The 22469-nt window shown below is 42.0% G+C and overlaps 1 protein-coding gene across 1 annotated transcript in view; it reads right to left on the reverse strand.

Annotated features, from left to right (window-relative positions):
* KIAA2012 (KIAA2012 ortholog) overlaps nucleotides 1-22469 on the reverse strand; it is a 276256-nt gene that overhangs the window by 243017 nt on the left and 10770 nt on the right. The window contains exon 2 of the mRNA XM_089670508.1: nucleotides 15292-15573. Within this exon, the coding sequence (XP_089526634.1) occupies nucleotides 15292-15573 (282 nt within the window). The remainder of the gene's footprint in view (nucleotides 1-15291; nucleotides 15574-22469) is intronic.

The following is a 22469-nucleotide window of genomic DNA, read 5'->3' on the forward strand; positions in this document are numbered from 1 at the left end:
TCCCTGAGTAACAATTCTGTGTCCCTCAGTAACAATTCTGTGTCCCTCAGTAACAATTCTGTGTCCCTGAGTAACAATTCTGTGTCCCTCAGTAACAATTCTGTGTCCCTCAGTAACAATTCTGTGTCTGTCCCTGAGTAACAATTCTGTGTCCCTCAGTAACAGTTCTGTGTCCCTGAGTAACAATTCTGTGTCCCTGAGTAACAGTTCTGTGTCCCTGAGTAACAATTCTGTGTCCCTGAGTAACAATTCTTTGTCCCTCAGTAACAATTCTGTGTCCCTCGGTAACAATTCTGTGTCCCTCAGTAACAATTCTGTGTCTGTCCCTGAGTAACAATTCTGTGTCCCTCAGTAACAATTCTGTGTCCCTCAGTAACAATTCTGTGTCCCTCAGTAACAATTCTGTGTCTGTCCCTGAGTAACAATTCTGTGTCCCTGAGTAACAGTTCTGTGTCCCTGAGTAACAATTCTGTGTCCCTGAGTAACAGTTCTGTGTCCCTGAGTAACAATTCTGTGTCCCTGAGTAAGAATTCTGTGTCCCTCAGTAACAATTCTGTGTCCGTCAGTAACAATTCTGTGTCCCTCAGTAACAATTCTGTGTCTGTCCCTGAGTAACAATTCTGTGTCCCTCAGTAACAATTCTGTGTCCCTCAGTAACAATTCTGTGTCTTTCCCTGAGTAACAATTCTGTGTCCCTGAGTAACAGTTCTGTGTCCCTGAGTAACAATTCTGTGTCCCTGAGTAACAGTTCTGTGTCCCTGAGTAACAATTCTGTGTCCCTGAGTAACAATTCTGTGTCCCTGAGTAACAATTCTGTGTCCCTCAGTAACAATTCTGTGTCTGTCCCTGAGTAACAATTCTGTGTCCCTCAGTAACAATTCTGTGTCCCTCAGTAACAATTCTGTGTCCCTCAGTAACAATTCTGTGTCTGTCCCTGAGTAACAATTCTGTGTCCCTCAGTAACAATTCTGTGTCCCTCAGTAACAATTCTGTGTCTGTCCCTGAGTAACAATTCTGTGTCCCTGAGTAACAGTTCTGTGTCCCTGAGTAACAATTCTGTGTCCCTGAGTAACAGTTCTGTGTCCCTGAGTAACAATTCTGTGTCCCTGAGTAACAATTCTGTGTCCCTCAGTAACAATTCTGTGTCCCTCAGTAATAATTCTGTGTCTGTCCCTGAGTAACAATTCTGTGTCCCTGAGTAACAGTTCTGTGTCCCTGAGTAACAGTTCTGTGCCCCTGAGTAACAATTCTGTGTCCCTGAGTAACAATTCTGTGTCCCTCAGTAACAATTCTGTGTCTCTCAGTAACAATTCTGTGTCCCTCAGTAACAATTCTGTGTCTGTCCCTGAGTAACAATTCTGTGTCCCTGAGTAACAGTTCTGTTTCCCTGAGTAACAGTTCTGTGTCCCTGAGTAACAGTTCTGTGTCCCTGAGTAACAATTCTGTGTCCCTGAGTAACAATTCTGTGTCCCTCAGTAACAATTCTGTTTCCCTCAGTAACAATTCTGTGTCTGTCCCTGAGTAACAGTTCTGTGTCCCTGAGTAACAGTTCTGTGTCCCTGAGTATCAATTCTGTGTCCCTAAAGTATCTGTGGCCCTAACTCTGTCCCTAATACAGAGAGGTCTGTCTCTCTTGAATGACCGGAGGCAAATGGAGAATTGTAAGATGGCCGCAATTTATAGCTCCACCATTACACAGTGCTGGCTGGCTGGCTGCTGATTGGCTAATGCGATCACATGTCATGAATGAATGCATTATGGGTCAGCGCGCCTTGTCTGCGCGCCTTCCCAGAGATCCCCGCTCCGTCGCCACACATGTCGCCGCCATTTTTGGAAAAATTTCGATTCGCGCATCCGAAGTATGCTAATTTTCCTAATTTTCGAATTTTTCCTAATATTCGAAACGAATTCCACTTCGCCAAGTTCGATTCGCTCATCTCTAGTGAGGGCATATGGCCCTAAATGTGAGTACTGCTTGGTACATCATTAAGCCTTGTGAAGCCGCCACATTTATTTATTTATTTCAGGTACTTATAATGCACCGTCAATTTATGCAGCGCTTTTACACATATATATTGTACATTCACATCAGTCCCTAACCCTCAAGGGGTGTACAATCTAAGGTCCCTAACTCACATTCATACATACACATACTAGGGCCAATTTAGACAGGATCCAATTAACCTAATTAACCTTAGCCACATATTTCAGTTTGACATAGACATTCACATGCTGCTGGCAGTGGGCTGGATACTGTACCTGTGCCTCACAGTTGCACAAAATTGTGAGGATTTGATGCTACCTCTAGTATGCATAAAAGAGCTACACCTCGAAACGCGTCAACCACCAGAGGTCTACAGTCCCCGACCAGACCACCTTCAGGGGTCTTTGCCCACACTGCATCTCTTGTGACATGCTTTCCACTTGATTTTATTTCTCTTGTGAGTATTTTACTTTTTATCAATATATCTAATTTTTAAAAGGTAATGCACTCGGCCCGTGCGCCCTCTTTTTGTCTTTTCATACACAGTTCTCTTTGGATTTCCTTGGTCCGTTGAGGGCAGCAAGGCTTGCATTCCTTTCATACACATGTGGGGATATTGACTTTTTGTAGTCCATTGTCCAGCGCAGGAGCTCAGGTATTCGGTTGCTTTTTTCTTTCTAGTATGAATGTAACCTAAGAGCTCCATGTGCTCCTCTCTAAGTGAGGAAATTAGGTAATTTCTTGCTCTGAAAGGTGCCAGAGAGCTCTCCTATGCCTTCCAGTTTCTCGAGACATAAAGTGAAGGAAAATAAAGGAGACACAAAAAAGAAGTTGGATGGGGGTGATCAGTTTTCCAACTCTCCTGTAAAAGGTATCTACTGAAGGTGCCTCTTTCAATATGCAAAATGTGCAAAGAGTTTCCAGATTTATAAACTGAAGACGCAAGTTCTAAATCATTAGGCAACAGAAACCAAGTCCAGATTCCATTTTGTCACTTCAAAGACCAATTAGCAGAGTGCTCTAACCTATAGCAACTAATTAGTAGTCATCTTTCATCCTTCTAACTACTCGAAACTGATAGAAAGTAAACTCTAATTAGTTGCTTAGTGTTTCTTATCTTCCCGCCACACTGCACAACCACCTGTCAAAATCCTGCTGGCTGGGCCAATGCATAAACTTTATGTTCAACATTGAATCCTGTAGAGAATTTGTACTTCATGTTCCAGTGCATTACAAAGTCTCTTTAGGATTCAACAGACAGTGTACAGCACATGGCAGGATGTTGACAAAAGGTTGTGCGGTGCCAACTAATCGCTGGATTAGAAACAGGTATAAAACGTGGAGGGAGGGGTGGCAGGGGGCCACCACAAAATATGTGTAATTGCACCAATGGTGCACACTTTAATTTTATGCAATGTGTTCATGTATGTACAGTATTTATGAATCTGTATATCTCCTAATATATTGTATGTCTTTCTATAAGTAATCCGTGACAAGGCACAGTATACTCTTTCCTGCTGTCCTATCTAAATGCGTGTATTACCAGTATCCAAATTGAAGATTAAGATGGGAACACACTGGAACAAAACATGAAGAGCTGAAGACCAAATAAAAATGAAAGAAAAAGAACAAAAAAGAGGTTCTACAATATTTTATTCCTAGACACACTAGTGGTATTTCCACATATTCTGAAGCAGTACGTGGTTCAGATGTACAGTATATGTGGGATCCAGGGTGTAAACATATTTTGGAGTCAGCAAGGATTTTTTTTTCCCTTTGAGGCATAATTGATCCAAAAATGTCTCTGGGTTTTTATTTGACCTTCCTCTGCATCCAAGGAGCAGTGAATCATGAAGCAGACCTTAGAGAACCCCCTATATGGATGAATTAGTCCAGATTTTTGCACTTTTTTGTGGACTGCCCAAGGGCTAGTGTCACTGTGATTTATTGCAAGCATTTTGGAAATTATTTTAGCTACTATTTTTCTTCTTGCTAAATAAAAATATTCAGCGTGGATATGATAACCTGGCATGGCCATTTTTGTGTAAAGTGCAATTTTCTGCATTGTGTTTGGCACTTAGGACTCGTACACACGGGATGTTTCCTTAACTCTCTTAGAAGCCTTTCCTCCTGGCAGCAGAATTTTGGCATAAAAAGTCTGACGCTTGTACAAATGTGTAATGCTTTTAGATACATTTAAATAATTTTTTCTTTCCATTGGAATGAATTTATGGCAAGCATTAAACGTGCCTAGCGTTAACATGTGTTTACATGTGTTTAGAAGTGCCAAGTGTTTTTTTCTGCCAAAACTCTGCTGCTCCTGGACACACTGACAGTGGGTTTTCACCCTGTTTCTAAACTCTCCTGCCACTAAATACCTCTAAAAGTGAATGTGTGCATGGGCACATAGGCAAATGTGCTGGTGAGTTTAAAGGTAGGGAAAAAATCCCAGACACCCCTAGGAGCAACTGTAAAAATGTCCAGTGTGCATGAGGCCTAACACAAGAAACAACTCATCATCCTCTCATCATGTCTTCTCTACTCTGCTTCTCCAAATAGCCACTCACTCCACTCATCCCTGAAACACTGAAAGTGACTCCTGCCTTGCTATTGCTAATTGGTAACCACTGACTCCATTAATTTTTCAAACCTCAATCTACTGTGCATGAATTTAAGTGGCATCTGTCTTGTAAGCCTTATTGTAACTGCTGTTTGTACTTGTCTGTGTTGAATTGGGCTGTCCATTTATGAGTCATTTTTTTTCTTTCAACCAGCGAGTTGAACAAAGGAAAAATGACTTGATTTCCCCATCCATACCTGCTGAGCTATTGTATTCTGACAGTGGGAAGATTTCTGATTGAGAGGAAATTTTCCAACAGACTGGTTGCACACAAGTTGGCCAATAGATTGACTTGTGTACACGTAGTCTGCCCCTACAGTACATAGATTGAAATTTGGCTGGTCCCTGCTAAATTGGCTATATTTCGATCCATATAGAGCTGGCTTTATTTTCCTGGTGCCTTGCCCAAGATCAAACATCTAGCCTTATCTTATTGTCTCCATCCTGCTCTGCAATTTGTTTAGGGCAGAAAACCTCCATTTTCACCAATGTGTCTTTTTTATTATTGATTGATTAATTGTTCAAATTTCTTTACTCCTCCTCTTAAACCCAACAGCTTATACATATCTCCCTCACTTCTGCCCTCTCAATTTTATTGAACTTTCCTCTTCTGCTCCTTCTGAGCCCACATACTGTCACCACTTACAAATCAGAGGGGCTGCAACTACTCCTAATTTCCAGGGATATTGCACCAAACCCTGGTCATCTCCTTCTCTAGTAGCAGGCACAACCCTCACTCTCTTATTTCAATTTCCCTGCTTCCATGAGTCAGCCCCCCCTCTTTTGTGCCCTCTGGAATGCCCACTCAGTCTCTTAAAAACTTGCCTCTATCAATGACCTTTTCCTTTCCAACTCCCTTGCTGTTACTGAAACCTGGCTACAAGATTCCAACTCTGCTTATCCAGCTGCCCTCTTTCATGGTGGCCTTGACTGGACTCACTTACCCAGACCCAGTTTGTCTGGGTATAGTTGGAACATTTATCGGCCCCCTTGACCAGTGTCATGCTTTCTCAATGACATCTCTACATGATTACCCTACTTTCTCTTTTCTGAAGTACCCACCATCATCCTCGGTGACTTTAACATTCCAGTCAATCTTAACACCTGTGACATCTGTCATCTACTCAACCTTACCTCCTCTTTCAACCTAACCCAATGGACATAAACTGCCACTCAATCCAATGGTAACACTCTCAACCTTGTATTTTCCCATCTGTGCACTCCCTGCCACCTCTCAAACACTCCTTTTCATCTCTCTCTAATCACAACCTTATCAGTTTTACACTATCCCTGTCCCCAGCCTCCTATGCCTCCACCTAGCAAACAGTTACCCATAGAAACTTTTGCCACTTCAACCCTTCCCTTCTTCATTGTGCTACTGACTGCCTTTATGATAAAGTCGCACCCCTGTCCTGCCCAGACTTGGCCACTTTTGTCTACCACAACTTATTCTCTTACTCCTTCTTCAACTTACTGTCTCCCTCCCTGGACACACTTGCTCCTCTCTCTACACGCAGAACCAGGCCTTCCTCACTACAACAGACAACACCCCAGCTGTGCTTATATGCGAGTGTGGCATAAAACTAAATCCCTTTAAGACTTCATCCTTTACAAACCTGCCCTTCTCAAATTCAACTTCTGCCTCCATGCTGCTAAATAAACCCACTACACCACTTTCATCAAAACCCTCCAGCCCTCATCAACTCTTTTCTACCCTTAATTCTCTACTTCACCCCCACTGCTCTCACCCAATAACTTACTGCTGATCATTTAAAAAACAAGATCGATACAATTTGTGGTGAAATCTTTCTCCTCCAATCAACATACCAGGTCCAACAACTCAATACTTTTCTCCTTTGACCCTGTTACCACTGAGAAAGTTGCCAAACTCTTTTCTGAGCCCCACCTCGCCACCTGTCCCCTCACAAGTACTATGGCCCCCTTCCTGCTCTAGCCTACAATCTCTAACCCACGTCTTCAATTTCTCCCTCTTCACCGGCATCTTTCCCTCCTCTCTCAAACATGCACTGGATACCCCTCACCAGACCTCACCTGTGTAAAAAGGCCTATCTCTCTGCTCCCGTTTGCCTTGCAGCTTCTTGAATGCCTTGTCCACAACTGCATGAGTTGCTATCTCACTGATATCAACACTCCCTACAGTCTGGCTTCCGCACACAACATTCCACTGAAATTGCCCTACTAAAACTCACTGATGACCTACTAACTGCTAAAAACAACGGCCATCACTCCATACTTATACTCTTAGACCTTACCGCTGCCTTTTGACACAGTCAACCACACACTCCTCAATAAACTCCAGTGCCTTGGCTTCTGTAACTACTCATTCTTGGTTCTTCTTCTACCTATCTCAGCTCACCACCTGTGTCACATACAACTCTTTTTCCTCTAGCTCCTCTTCCTCCTTTCTAATGGGATACTCCAAGGCTCTGTCCTTGGGTCCCTCCTATTTTCTCTCAATACCTCTTCCCTGGGCCATATGATACCTGCCCACGGCCTTTAATACCACATCTCCGCCATCGACACCCAGATCTATGATTCTATTCCCCAGCATACCCCCTCAATCTCTTCATGTATCACAAATTTACTGAGCTACATAGCATTATGGATGTCACACTATTTCCTCAAACTCAATCTGTCTAAACCTGAGCTTGTAATATTCCCTCCTCCTCAATCCCTCTCTCGTGACTTTAACATTGAGATCAATAGCATAGTTATTGGTCCCTCCACACACATCAGGGTGTTAGGTGTAAACCTCGACTCTGACCTCTCATTCAGGCCACACATCTAATCACTGGCTAAATCTTGCTGCCATATCCTGTGCAACATTTCCAGAATTTGCCCCTTCTTAACTAAAACTCCACAAAACAACTTATTCACTCCCTGGTTATCTCCACCCTTGACTACTGTAACTCCCTCCTCACTGGCCTACTTTTACATAGGCTATCCCCCCCTTCAATCTATCAAGAACATTGCTGCTAGACTTATACACCTTACTAACCAATCTGTAGCTGCTGCCCCTCTCTGCCAATCCTTTCACTGGCTTCCACTAGCCATGTATAAAATTCAAAATACTAACCACAACATACAAAGCCATCCACAACACTGCCCCCAGCTTCATCACCAACCTCATCTGTAGATATCAGCCAAACCTTCACTTCCGCTCCTCCCACACTCCGAAGACATGCTGGTAGGTTAATTGATTGATCTTGATTTCTATCTCCCTTGTTACCTCCTCACATGCTCACCTCCAGGACTTCTCCAGAACCACTCCTATCCTCTGGAACTCCCTAGCCCAGTATGTCTGGTTAGCTCCTACCCTGTCCACTTTTAGGCGATCCTTGAAAACTTGATTATTCAGGGAAGCCTACCAAATCTTTACTTTGTTCACCTCCATCATGTCATCCCTTGTAGCTATTACTTTCTGTACCACCTCCCCATCACTTTAGATTGTAAGCTCCAGTAGCAGTGCCCTCGTAAGCCCTACGCCCTTTGAGAACGTGCATCGCACGAAACGCGTCAAGGGGGCTACAGCACATGGACATCTAGCAAACTACATGTGGCCAACATTCTATGGTCAGTAATTTTTTGTGTTTTATTTGCTTTGACTAATAAACCTAAGTCAAACAGCATTACACTATGTGGCGTCCTTTATTGGGCTCTCCTTGAGAGCACCATCTCCCACAGTGCCTATCTGGACTAAGGAGTACCTTTGACGCCCATACTGTTTGATGAATCCTGGTTACTGCTCTCCGTGGTGAGACAGAGGATGGTGTGGAGCGCGATCTGACCAGAGCTTTGATGCCAGAGACATTCTGAAGAGTATACCTTTCTACATGCGTATTTTATACGCACTTCTGGTGAGTGCGCACTCTATTCGCTACTAGGATTTTTTCACCCCTCCTACAACCATTGACTTGGGATGTGGACTGTGTGTGTGCTTTAACATTTCTTATTGATTAGCGCACTGTTTACCATTGTACCTACTTTCTTGAGCATTTATATTTATATGCATATACTGTATACCTTTACAGAGCATTCCTTTTGCACTCTGATTCAAGCGCTGCACCTATCTTTCTCCTTTTAGTGCCCTCCTATTCCTTCTGTATTGAACAGTAATTGTACTGTCTCATTTTATGTTGTAAACTGTTGGCTCTATATCAATCCTGTATAATAATAATAATACAACAACCTTTTGAGTTTCTCTAGTGCCAGTCCAGCACAGTTGCTTGAGGCTTAAATTGAAGTTGATGACTCCGTACTCCTTTTTATTTTGGAAAATGTCATGCATTGCTTAAGAAAAAAGACAAACCCTAGGTGTCTGCAATTACCTTTATTACCAGAAAAGCCTATTACATGAATTACTTTCACTTTGCTACTGGGTCTTGGCTTTATCTGGCTTCATAGCTAAACCCTGTCAGCTGGAATTCCACTGTCAAATACAAGGTCAGTGGGTGACCCTTGTTGGACACAAGGGTGGCAGTTGATAAATAACAGCCTCATGGGAAAGTTAGGACTCATTAACTGATTGATACTCTGGTGGGTCCCTTGGACTGATGGGTTTGGACACTGTGTCTTGACAAAGCGCAACTGCACGAAACATGTCGTCTTGGTAACCCTACATATGCTCCCAGCTGAAGCCAACGCCGGACACTGCCTTCGCTTGCCATGGTGACACCACCCAGGACGCTGGTACGCTGACACCACGTGATTTGAAGCCGACAGGAGCATTTTCTTATCTCAGCTCCCCTCAGAGCGGACAGGCCGTCCATTGGAGTCACACTGTCCACTTCAGGCTGGTCAATTTTATTATATTTGCTACTTTGTCTCACCCAATAAATTTGCACCTTCACTAAGGTGCTTGTCTGAGAGCATTTTCCACAGCGCCTTTTTTTCCACTTCTCTTCATTCTGCATATGATTAACAAGGCAGCAGTGGTGAGCTCATGATTAACTGTTCACATGTTTCCACCTGGAGTGGCCTCTCTGCGCTCATTTGTATGAGCTTTCCTTACACTGTGTCTTTTGCCCTTTTTGGTAATATGGCCCTGGCTATTAGTGCCATTGTTCACACCCATCCAGGGTCGGACTGACAACTCATGGGGCACCCGGGCAATAGGGGATCATGGGGCCCCTGTGTCCTTGCCCAAACTCAAAAAAGCCTATGAAAAAGGTACCAGGGGCATCTCATGGGGCCCCCTACTGACCCCGGGCCCTCGGGCAGTGCCTGAGTTTCCAAATGGTCAGTCCGCCCCTGCCAGATAAATTCCCCCTGCCAGACTATAATATTCTGTAATATAATTCTATTCTATAATATTTTGACGACCGATGCTGAAGGCTCTCTGAATAACTGAACAGTGCTTGCATCTGAGAGGATGTAGGCACTGTTCCGCTGACAATTTTCCAACAGGCTCCTTTAACAAACTTTGATTAACTGCTTCCGAACCATCCTATAGCAGATTTACTGCTACAGGGTGGCACAGGTGTGCAAAATCACCTATATATGCTTGATCTGGCACTTCTGCAGGAGGTGCGCATGTGCCCTGCCTGCGCAGCCATTCGCAGACGCGGCTGTCAATCACTGGGTCCCGGCCGGTGATTACTCACTGGCACCTGGTGATTGGTAGCATCTCTGATGGGGAGGAGAACTGTATGTAAACAATACAGTTATCTTCCCTGTCAGCTCATTCACACAGCTTTGGATAGCTGTGCACAGCACAGCCATCCAAAGCAGTGTGATTACTGTGAAGCACAGACAAACAGACATAAGTAAAACAGCACACAGCACACAGTTAACCCTTTGATTGACCCTCATGTTAACCCTTTCCTGTCCAGTGCCATTAGTACAGTATCAGTGTTTTTGTTTTTTAGCATTGATCACTGTATTAGTGTCACTAGGGATGTCAGTTCCCCCCAGTGTCAGAATACCCACTGCAGTCCCGCTATAAGTCGCTGATCGCCGCCATTACTAGTAAAAAATCTTTTAAAAAGAAAAAATTCTAGTATCTATACCGCCATTTGTAAACGCTATAACTTTCATATAAGAGAATAATAAAAATGTGTATAGTAAGCGTTCTCAATAATTCTAGCAGCTGAACATTAAAGGAAAACGCATAAAAGTCCCATGATTCATATATATACAAAATGCAGCGCTAATAGAAGATGATAAGAAATGTTGGTGAAACACAGTCCAATGAAAAGGTGCTCCTTAATTCCCAGTGCAAATGGTAGAAATACACACTAACCAGAAAGCGTATAAAAATACGCATGTGAGTATATATCCTGAAGACTCCCCTCTCCTCCCAGGTCTGGTCATAGAAATGGCTGGGAAAGATGGAAATCCTACGCCCTCATGTGGTGAAAGAATGGTCCAGCAGGTCAGAGAAGGAACAATCTGGATAAGCCTCCCCCTTCACAGGAGCTGACACAGGGATCACTTAGGGCTGTAAGGGTTGAAGAAGCTCCTCACAGGAGACATAGGGAAGCACTCATAGTGTAGTAGGTAAAGGTTTTATTTAGAAAACACAGGTGCACAGTGAACAGAATAGTGCCAAGTATGGATGAATACACTGACCCTTTAAAAAATCAAGATGGCCGCCGGGCCTCCACGTGGCACCGGCGGCTTAGTGTCAACGGCGTCCTGGGCTCCAGCTGACGCGTTTCACTTCTTCAGAGGTAGAGCATAGCTATGCACCTGTGTTTTCTAAATAAAACCTTTACCTACTACACTATGAGTGCTTCCCTATGTCTCCTGTGAGGAGCTTCTTCAACCCTTACAGCCCTAAGTGATCCCTGTGTCAGCTACTGTGAAGGGGGAGGCTTATCCACAGAAAGTGTCTGCCTCTGATTGGATACAGGTGCTAACCATGCATCGGTTTTCTGTCTGGCTCCTTCAATTTTTCAAAGTATTTTGGGAGGAAGGGCACCCATAGAGCAAATTTCAGGCAGTTCATTAGGAACTGGCTTCAGACATGCTTGGGACAAACACAAATGTATACTCTCTATTAAAAAATAAAAATAAAAAAACACGTCTAAAAAAACATTGATGGACCACTTGGTCTTTTTTCTGCTGTCATTTTTCAATGTTTCTATGTATTTGCTCTGAGTAAGGCCAGCTTTAGTTCTGTCCAGCTACAGTTCAGAGTAATATGCACAAGACAAGGGGGGTGGAGATACCAGCAGTGTGACTATAGGAGGCAGATGTAGAGGAGGGAAGCCTGCTTCAGATAACCTATCAATGTCTCTTCCAATGTGTTTCCAATAAAGGAATTCTGGAAACAGCATGATTTAAAATAAAACTTTATGTGCACATGACACTGACGAATATACTGTTCAAAGCTGAACTGCAGGCTAAAATCTTTTAGCCAAATGTATTTATTAAAAAAAAAACAACAAATGCCATTTCAAAACCAGATATTAAATTTGTAAAAGTGACATCATAGCTTGTGGAAGAGACCCACCAAGCCCCACCATCTACAAGCAGCCAGCAAAAAACTACAGGATGGGGCAGAGACAAGACCAGTCATCCTGCACAGGGAGAGAGCAGCAGTGACCGGTTTTTATTACAGGAAGTTCCTGCACAGAGAAAAATGTTCACACTGGTTTACTGCAAAGATTTGGAAGAAATACACAAAGCATGCCAAGATTCAAGTAAAAATACACACACCTCTTTTATTTAGACCGGGGGGGTCAAGCTCTATTTCATTGTGGGCCACATCAGCATTACCCATATGGAAGAAAAATATATTTGAAATATATTTTAAAAATATTCTTCCCAAATATATTGATATATATTTGAAATGCTACAATTTTGGCCATATTCAATATATTTCAAAATATTGAATATATTTCATTAAAGTGGGTGTAACCTTTTACCTACAGGTAAGCTTATATTAAACCTTGTTTAGAAGATATTCACATCTCCTCCAAACAATGACATTACTGCTCATGCACAGTGTGCATCGCATTTGGGGCACACTGAGTATGCCCTGAATGCAGACAGCACCATGCCGAAATACTGACTCTCATGTGCAGGAGTGACATTTTTACATATCTTTACACACACACACACATATATATATATATAGATATATATATATATATATATATACTGCATGTTGAAATGCGTTTTTATTACAAAATATATGAAAACATATATGTTAAAAGGACTTTTTTATATATTAAAAAAATTCTAAAGAATACATTTAAAATATATATTTTTTAAATGTATCCTTCAGATTCTTTGTATTTCAACATGCAGTACATATATATATATTTATTGAAATATATTTTGAAATAAATTGAATATGGCCAAAATTGTAGTATTTCAAATATATGTCAATATATTTGGGAAGAATATTTTTAAAATATATTTCAAATATATTTTTCTTTCATGTGGGTATGGTTGCCCTCTAATTGCTGATTATATCTGTAAGACTTTATAAATACATCTAAAAAGGACTCACTACTGGGTGCTGATGTCCTTAGTTATAAATGAAGTAGCCAAAAAATATGTGGGTCAATATCATAAGCCAACCAGATGTAATCACAGTATTGTCAACAGGCAAAAGTAATCCAATATGAATAAAAAGTAAAAGTTTAATAATTCATGATGATGAAAGAATTTCCAACAGTCAATATTTAAAACAACTTAACAAAGCGCAAAGGATTATTCAATATGACATTTATTATTATTATTATACAGTATTTATAAAGCGCCAATCCTTCGCTCAGCACTGTACATTACAATGGGGGACAGAACAATAACAATACAATACAATGCAAAACATGAGGGGATCGAAGGCCCTGCTCTTTCTAGGGTAGGCTTCCCTGAAGAGGTGGGTTTTCAGGGTGCGCCTAAAGGAGAGGAGAGTAGGTGATAATCTGATGGGTTGGGGCAGGGAGTTCCAGAGGATGGGTGACACCCTGGAGAAGTCCTGGAGGCGGGCATGGGAGGAGGAGACCAGGGAACTAGAGAGAAGGAGGTCTTGTGAGGAGCGGAGTGTGCGTGTTGGGTGGTACTTGGATATTAGGTCGGTGATGTAGTTTGAACCATGCTGGTGGCAGGGGTAGAGTATGACATTGCTGTAAAAATTGCTGGGGAGGCCAAAACAGATGACATGGAATCAATCAATCCATGATGACACTATAAGTGCTGCAAGGTAGCATTCTCCTCCAGAATCCATATGGTATGAGTATCGGGGTACTTTGTGTAGGCAACAGGCCTCCGGAGCATACAGCGGTGTTAGTGTGAGCCGCACAACGGACGTGACCTTCAACAAACAAGCTGGAACAGAAGCCATGGACCCTCAATGAAGTAAGGCTTGGCGTACGGAGCCAGCAGGAAACATTATGGTTGCTATGATGACGCGTTTCGCACGTTAGTGCTTTGTCAAAGTCAGCAGCAACTGCAGAGGACTGGAATTTAAAAGACTATCCCCAGAAGGGGGCAGGCACAAGAGTGTATAAATGAGGATTCTTACAGTCACATGCCTTTTTTTCTGTTTTTTAACATAAATGTATTAACTCTTTATCGTATTAAATAATTGCCTTTGCATTTGACTATTATCGGTTTTAGTAAAAATTTAAGTAATAATTAGCTCTGAAAGTCTAGGAAAAATAATGGCAAGCAGATATTCAAGTTGTACATATTATTGAAAAATTATTTTGATAACAGAGAGCTATTTTTTTTTAATCTTCAGACAAATCTTACCAAGTACTGTTTATTATATTAACTGTGAACAGAGGAGGGCTGGAGTCTGCTGAATGCTGAGACCAGGGGGTTCTGTCCCCCTCTCTGCTGCCGACTGCTGATTCAAGGCGGGGCAGAGACTAGAGGGGTCCAGCAGTTGCAGGAGAGGTGCAAGGGCCACATGAAATGGTCTGGTGGGGCAGATTAGGCAGTTGGGCTTTGTGTTTGACACACGTGATTTAGACAATATTTGCTTATCTTGGAGTTCATCTTTACTATGCAGATCAAAATGTACAGCTCTAATTTCATCTCCTTTGTAGCGTTGGGAAAGTGTCTTTAACTTGCCAAACTTAACCCAAAGTCCCTATGTTTCTATAAACAGCAGGGCTGGTTATGGCCAGAATATAGAAAAACACATTCATGGCGTCAGACAAAATGAACTCTACTATTTATGTGCACACTTGAAGCTGGAAAATTAACTTGGAAGCGTCAGTAGCATAGGAGACCTACAAACTATCACACGACTCTACACAGCAGGGAATAATATTAAATATATATTAAATGGTTGGTCCACCCAATACTGATATATATTGTTTTGTTAGATGCTGGAGATAAATCAACAGCCAATGTCTTATATCTCTGCTGGTTATATCACGGTGCTTCGTTTTCCATGTCTTTATACCTCCTGTGACCATTACGAGGGGCTCCCACTCTGTTTTGGATTTTTAATTCAAAACATATTATGAAGAATGAAACAGGACGTGCTAGAACATGTAAAAGTGGTCAAGAACATCCTATATTCCATGTAGAGTGGAACAAAGTAGTAAGTTAAGCAAGAAAATCTTATTGTTGGAACAGCCAAGACATATAGGAAGCCAGGGGCTGACACAGCCCACCATGATCGAAATAACACTTTTGGACTGAAATATCAAGGGTGATAATTCACTTTGTTATTTATTACCTTGAATTGCTACTTTACCTGTTTTCGCCCATAAGATAGAATAGCTCCAGACAAATCCAGAAGAGTGCTGAGCTCAATCTTGAACTTTTTTCTCTTGAATCGATGATTTCTATGACCATGTTTGTCCTGTGATAAATTCCATGCTGGCAATGCCAAATCCTCAGAATAAAGAACCAGGGGCCCCTTTTTAGTACTGTAGGTCTTGTGGGTGGGAATCTCCCAATAGTTGTGTGAAGCATATTTTCCATTCAAGAATCTTCTAAGCTGAAAATCATGGTGGGATCTCCAGTTGAAGTAATCCTGGATAATTGTAAATGAACACACATATGAGAACATGTGCATGACTAAGCATGAATACATTTTGTTTAAAATGTATGCCAAAATTAAATAAAAAACATGTTTTGTTCTCTACTCATTCACATTTCTCCTTATTTTATCTCTTTAAACATGCTATAGGTACAGAAAAATAATTGTTGATGTTCCAGAAGTATAATGTGCTCCTTTCTCTTGGACATGACAACACTACATGGCAAATTTACTAAGACTGGAGCAACTAGAATCTGGAGCAGATGAGCATGGCAACCAATCAGCTTCTATCTTTTATTTTCAAAGCTTAACTGAACAAGCTGAATATGAAGCTGATTGGTTACTGTGCACAGCTGCTTTACATCCTGTCTGCTCCAGTTTTAGTAAATTTCCCCCCACTGTGTTTTTGGCACTGAATTCCAAAGCATGGGTTGTCAGCCCTGCCTAATTCAATTCTGATGGATTACATAGAACACAGACCCCTCTTCAGCTCCTTCCTCCCTTCTCATCTCCATAACCCTTCCTTGTCCACAAGCAGAGAACAGAGGAAGTTATCAGCTCACAAGCAAAATCAACAGGTATTTTTTGAATTTAAAAAATAGATATAACAAAAACACATTCAGTTGTATACATAGAAGACCAAGGGGAGCAAATAAGAGAAGTTTATTGCTAGGGTTTACACACACTATAAAGCGGAGTTCCAGCGAAAAAAAAAATTAAAGTCTGCAGCTACAAAAACTGTGGCTGCTGACTTTTAAAATACATCCACTTACCTGTCCCTCAGTCCAGCGGTGTCCTCACCACAGCTGGTTTCACTGGCCGTCTTCTCTCCCTGGCACCGGTATCTTCAGTATGGGCACCCGACTGTGACAGCTTGCGGCTTCACAGCTGGGTGCCCACTGTGCATGCGCAAGAAGCTGTAAAATTCGGGTACCCGCTCCCCAAAGGTGCCAATCCATAATGGGGAGTGGGGGACAAAGACTTATTTGATATTTGGCATCATGAGTGAGATTTACTAAAACTGGAGAGTACAAAAGCACGTGCAGATCTGCATAGAAACCAATCAGCTTCTATGTTTTTTTTTTCAAAGCTTAATTGAACAAGCTGAAGATAGAAACTGATGGCTACCATGAGTCTGTTGCAAAATTTCTCACCTAGAGTTTCTGCCAGTAACAGTACTTTCGATTGCAGGATGACAACTCGATGCCACTGCATCACAATTAGTAGCCACTTTGTCAGGCTGCTATGCAAGCTCTCCCATTTGGCCATTGGGCTGCCTATTTGATAGACGTGATAGGTAGCCCAACTACCAACTAAAGGAGTGCACATGGCAGGGTGACAATGCTGTTACTAACTGAGCGGCAATGGCTTACCATTGTCAGCCTGTAGCAGGATGTGCTGTTACTGCCAGGATCTACAGATAAGAAAATTTGTAGCAGATTCTCAGAAAGGCATTATCTTTAGAAAACTGTGTGCAGTGAAACATGATGTCAAATACACTAAAATAGATTTGGGGTTTACATACACTTCAAGGAAAATTGTGTACTTAAAGGCTAAGTTAACCTTTTACATAAACTGGTCAATACAGACATACTGGTCAAGGGGCCCCAGCATTTTAAAATACACCGTGCCATTTGTAAAAATTTTGTTTACAGCAAATGCCATACCTGTAGGCCATTTCTGTCACCCATGAAGCCAGGCTGTGCGACTCCCAATGTTTACTTTCCTATGCACTTGCTTAATTTTCATGTAAAGCAATCCAAAGTTAACAGGAGTTCGTCTCCTCCAACTCCATTAACTTAATTTTTTTCACTCAGCTTAATGCTAAGTTATGGCAGAAGTCAGAACCACTGGATCCAAAATAGGTTAAATCTCACAATAAAAAAATCTACAAAATGTATACAGCACCCTCCTAGTTAGCTAGGGGGAGCTAGCTAAATATTGTTTCAGTTAGAATGCTGAGTGGCAGCTTGGGTGATAATCAGAGGGGTCAAATTCGGGTCAGGGAGAGGCTATGCTGAACTGGAGAGGTCTCTGGAACTCAGTGGGTGAGGGTGAGGAGGCGTTGGTCTGCACACTTGAGGGATCCTTGGCCAATCCCCTGGCAGGAGGCGTGGCACAGGGTCAGGACAGTCCTTTAGAGTGACTGAGCCTGCTCAGAGGCAGGAGAGTTCAGGTGGAAGGAGGTGAGTGTGGAGCCTGGGAGGGGGCCCAGTGGGAATAGGACAGCCTCCAGGTAGGATCTGGACAGGAGGAAAGCTGAACCTCAATGACCCCCTGAGAGAGGATCATCTGTGGAGCAAAGGAAGGAGCCAGCCCAGCAGAAGGTCTGAAGACAGCTACCGACCTAAAGTTTGCAGGAGAGGAACAGTGAGTACTTTTACACTCCCTGGACCGGAGAGAAGGGAGAAAGCCTTTGGGTGGGAAACCTGATTAGTCCCAGCTGAACTGAGCTCTTAAGGCGGCAGATACTGGATCTCTTTGGATCTCTCTTTCAGGGAAAACCCTCAGATTGCTGGATAGAGAAGGACTATCTGGGGTTTGGGGTGGTACTGGAGAGCTCTCCAGGAGGATAAAAAAACCTCTCTGAGGACTTGTACATAGTTTCCAGGAACCTGTCCTCAGTTTACAGTTCCTTGGGCAGCCAATGTGTCCCTAATCCCCATCCAAGTTCAATACCCCTAATAAAACAAAAAAAAAACAAGTTCAAGGACTGTTTTACTGTCTCTGGAATGCAAGTCTGTGGAAAATGCGTGTTACCTGGCTGTGCAGGACTGTAGTGGAACCCAAAACTTCAGTGACTCCTAGTGCTACACTTACATTTTAGAGTGCATTTATTTATTACAGGCACTTATATACCACCACCAATTTACGCAGCGATTTTTTATTATTATTATTATACAGTATTTATATAGCGCCAAAGGGTATGCTCAGCGCTGTACAGTAGCAAGGGGAACAGAACATGAGACAAGACAGTAACAACACAATACACGAGGGGTTCGAGGGCCCTGCTCTTTCGAGCTTATGATCTAGGATTTACATACATAGTGTACATTCACATCATTCCCTGTCCTCAAGGAGCTTACAATCTAAGGTTTCCAACCCACATTCATACATACTACTGCAAAATAATCTACCAGCATGTCTTTGAAGTGTGGAAGTAAACCGGAGTACCCAGAGGAAACCCCCACAGGCACAGGGAGAACATGCAAACTCTGTGCAGGTAGTAAAGAAAACAAACAGAAGGCGCACCGGCCTAGTGCATTACCTTATTATTAAAATTATTAAAGAAATGAAGATAGGTATTGTACTCACAAATGACAATAATGTGACAATAATGTCAAAGGCACATCATAAGGAACAGCACTGTCCAATCCACACTACATGACTGTCTGCAATGGGAACCCTGGACTTCCAACAGGCTAACCCTTTTTGAGGACTTGCTTCTTCCTCAGAGCCCTGGAAACATTTCTGTGGACTTTGGATTATTATATATAATTTTTGTATTCACAGTAATTCACTGATATAATTGTTTTGATTTATTCACATTTTATTGTGTTGTACTCACTATATCACACTATCACTATTAATTTAGCGCCACTATAACACTTTATGTGTTGTTTTATTCACTCATTTAGTCACGTAGTGTGGATTGGACAGTGCTGTTCCTTATGATGTGCCTTTGACATTATTGTCATTTGTGAGTACAATACCTATCTTTATTTCTTTAATAAATGTTTGCTAAGGTTAATGCACTAGGCCGGTGCACCCTCTATTTGTTTTCTTTATATTCAATGCATTTGGACATCCCCGGTCCTTTGAGGGCAGCAAGGAGTGCACATTCCAGGACATCTGAGATGTGGTCATAGCCTATGCTGATGCTGAGTCCATCCCCAAGTGCAATAGTATTTGAGTTTGCTGTTTTCTGTGCAGGTAGTGCCTGCATGGTCGCTGGGAATGCAACCATTGACCCTGGTGTTGCTAGGTAGAAATGCTTACCACTGAACTACTGTACGGCCCCTTAACCAACAAGGTCTTGAGGGGGCACCTCAGGTGCAATAAATGAGGTATAACAATAAGGGAATGCCAAACCAATGCTTAGAAATACATCAGTAATGTCCCCAACACATCTAACCTATTATTTGGACTCCTACACATCTGTTTGCTCTTCTCTTCTTTATTTTATAATTTATGCCAAGGTATGGCAATGGTCTGTTGCAAAGTATTTGGAATAGCTGAGTAAGGAAATATCACGTGATGTACTGTAGATGCTGAAGTAATTTTGGGAAGAGCTTCCTTCGTAGATGTACAGTATGATTGTTATAATTACCTAACAGATCGCTGAATCTACCAAAATCTGCCCAAACATTTTTAAGTGGACTTGTTCAACAGAATTAATACTCTTCAGTCCCTGAATCTGGAGATTTCAGAGTGGGAAGAAAGGTGATTGAAACCAGAGCTTAAAGTACAGTTCAAGTAGGTTAGGGGCTGACTGCTTGTGTCCTGGGGAATAATCCCACGCGTGGCCTATAATAAATTATCAATTACATAAGTAACAACAGAGGCTTATGGAAAAGATTATAAGGTAACTACCGTGATGATTAGAAAGTCATTAAAAAACTGTATATAAAATGTTAATAAATCATTGTTTATAAGGGTCAAGGATAACTAGTTACAGGGAATCTTTATAGTTGAAACTCCCATCCAGTTCTGGAAACAGCCATAGCCTGATCCCTTCAAATAATGAAAAACATGATGGATGATGCCGAAGTGTGCTTAACCCTAGACCTAGCACCACTACTGGAGGATGCCCCCCACTTCTAGAGTTGGGTGGGATCCTCATCTATAGGAGATAATGAAGTAGATGCAATTTAAACAATTAGTTCAACTTTTTTTTTAAAAATTAAAAGATAACCTAACTCATAACACCCTCCCCATCATCTGGCCCCCACTGCACTTAGCTCCTTCCTAATAATTAGAGCAGTGAAGACATCAGCAGAAGCAAGTAGAGCCATATTCTATGATGAATGAAGGTTATCATGCACACACTATACACAAGAGGGCTGCAACACACTTCTGTAGATACACGAATGCTTTTGCATTTACCCCTGGTTCACATATCCACATTCCTGCGGTCCGCATTTTGCACGGGCACGAGAGCCCATTCGTTTGCCCTGGGACATGCAGGGAAGAAGTCCCTGCACTTCTTCTGAAAATGCAGCCCCTCACAGGAACCTTGGTTCCCAGTACAGTTGCGATTTCCAGTGCAAGTGGTGTGCCATTAGAATTAATGGCACCCGCCTGCGGGTCCGCATTCCTCGTTGCAGGTGGTGCGGCTGCACGGATTTTAGTGTGGATCCGCAGTGGCACCACCTGCACATATATGAACCTAGCCTTAGTCCATGAATGTTCTAAGCTGGAATTATTTGCTACATGATGCAAATTATTAAGGCATAATATCTCTCTATATATATAGGTACCCTAAAGGAAACTTGCACTGAGAGAAATATTTAGGCTGCCACTGCTTACATCTCCCTATGAAATGCTAATTGCTTGGCTTTTAGGCTGATTAATGTCTTTAAATACTTTAGGGTAATTGAACTGTTTGTAACATGCAGCAAATAAAGTCTGGCTCACTTTTTATTTTAGGAAGGTGAATCAGAGATCATCATCAAAGCAAAAGTGGCAGAATGACAACCAGGCAACAAGCATTTTCAAATGGAGAGGTCTACAGAATTGCTTTAAATGATTTCTTCTAAGCAATGAGTCCTCCTAAAAATCTCATTGTCAGTATTAAACATTGAAAGAACATTGCTGTGCAAACATACAGGCTTTTGCATATCACAGTAAAACTACTATATATAAACTCATGGCTTCACTTTCAAGCATTGCATGCTAGTAACATGATTACTTTACAGGATGTGACATTTGCAAATATTTAAACCTTTTGGCTCATAACCATCCCTGGGATCAAAGGAAAACATGGAGGAGCTGGCGTAATGACCATCAAAATTCATAGCAGCTGTGCTCAGGTCCGTTCCAACACCTGATATGTGACACATTTAGGCTAATATCACACGTCCACATGACTGTTTCAGTTTTGTATAGTTCACTCTATGTTCCCTGATGGCACAAATAGCAAAAAAAGAAATGTACATATAAAACACATGTATTGTATAATTATAAAGCGCTCCGAACATCAATATGATACATTGAAAATATATTTATTATTATGATGCAGTACACTGGGTTTCATTCCTGGTAACAATAACAATATAGATGCTAGTCCATTTTGCCTTTTGTTATATACAGACTGGAAACACATGATGGGTAAACATGGGCTAACATGGAAGAAAATATGCACATCACTGTATCATTGCAAATCTGTATTGTCTACAGTCTACACTGTGACTAAGATATGTACACAGTTACTAAGTAGCAGCAACCGTGTGCAGTGTTCTGTGCATAGAATCAGGCTCTGTTTAACCAAACCCCTTTAAACTATGCCCAATATTCAACCCTAAGTAGACATTTTCACCGTAGCTCACGGGTCTTGCCAGATTATCCCTAAAATGGTAAATTTAAAATGGGAAGCATGCCTTTGCACCCACTGACACCAATGTTGGGGTTATTATTACAGCCACTGACAGCAATCTTGGGGTTATTATGGACAGCACAGTGGCTAAATGGTTAGCACTTCCACCTGGCAGTACTAGGGTCGTTGGTTTGAATCCCAGCCACGGCACCTCCTGCCTGGAATTTGCATGTTCTCCCTGTGCCTGCGTGGGTTTCCTCCCACACTCCAAAGACATACTAGTAGGTTAATTGGATCCTGTCTAAATTGGCCCTAGTATGTGTATGTATGAATGTGAGTTAGGGACCTTAGATTG

Source organism: Staurois parvus, unplaced genomic scaffold (genome assembly GCF_062004578.1).
Source record: "Staurois parvus isolate SC_StPar_1 unplaced genomic scaffold, SC_StPar_1.0 ptg000011l, whole genome shotgun sequence".
NCBI lineage: Eukaryota > Metazoa > Chordata > Amphibia > Anura > Ranidae > Staurois > Staurois parvus.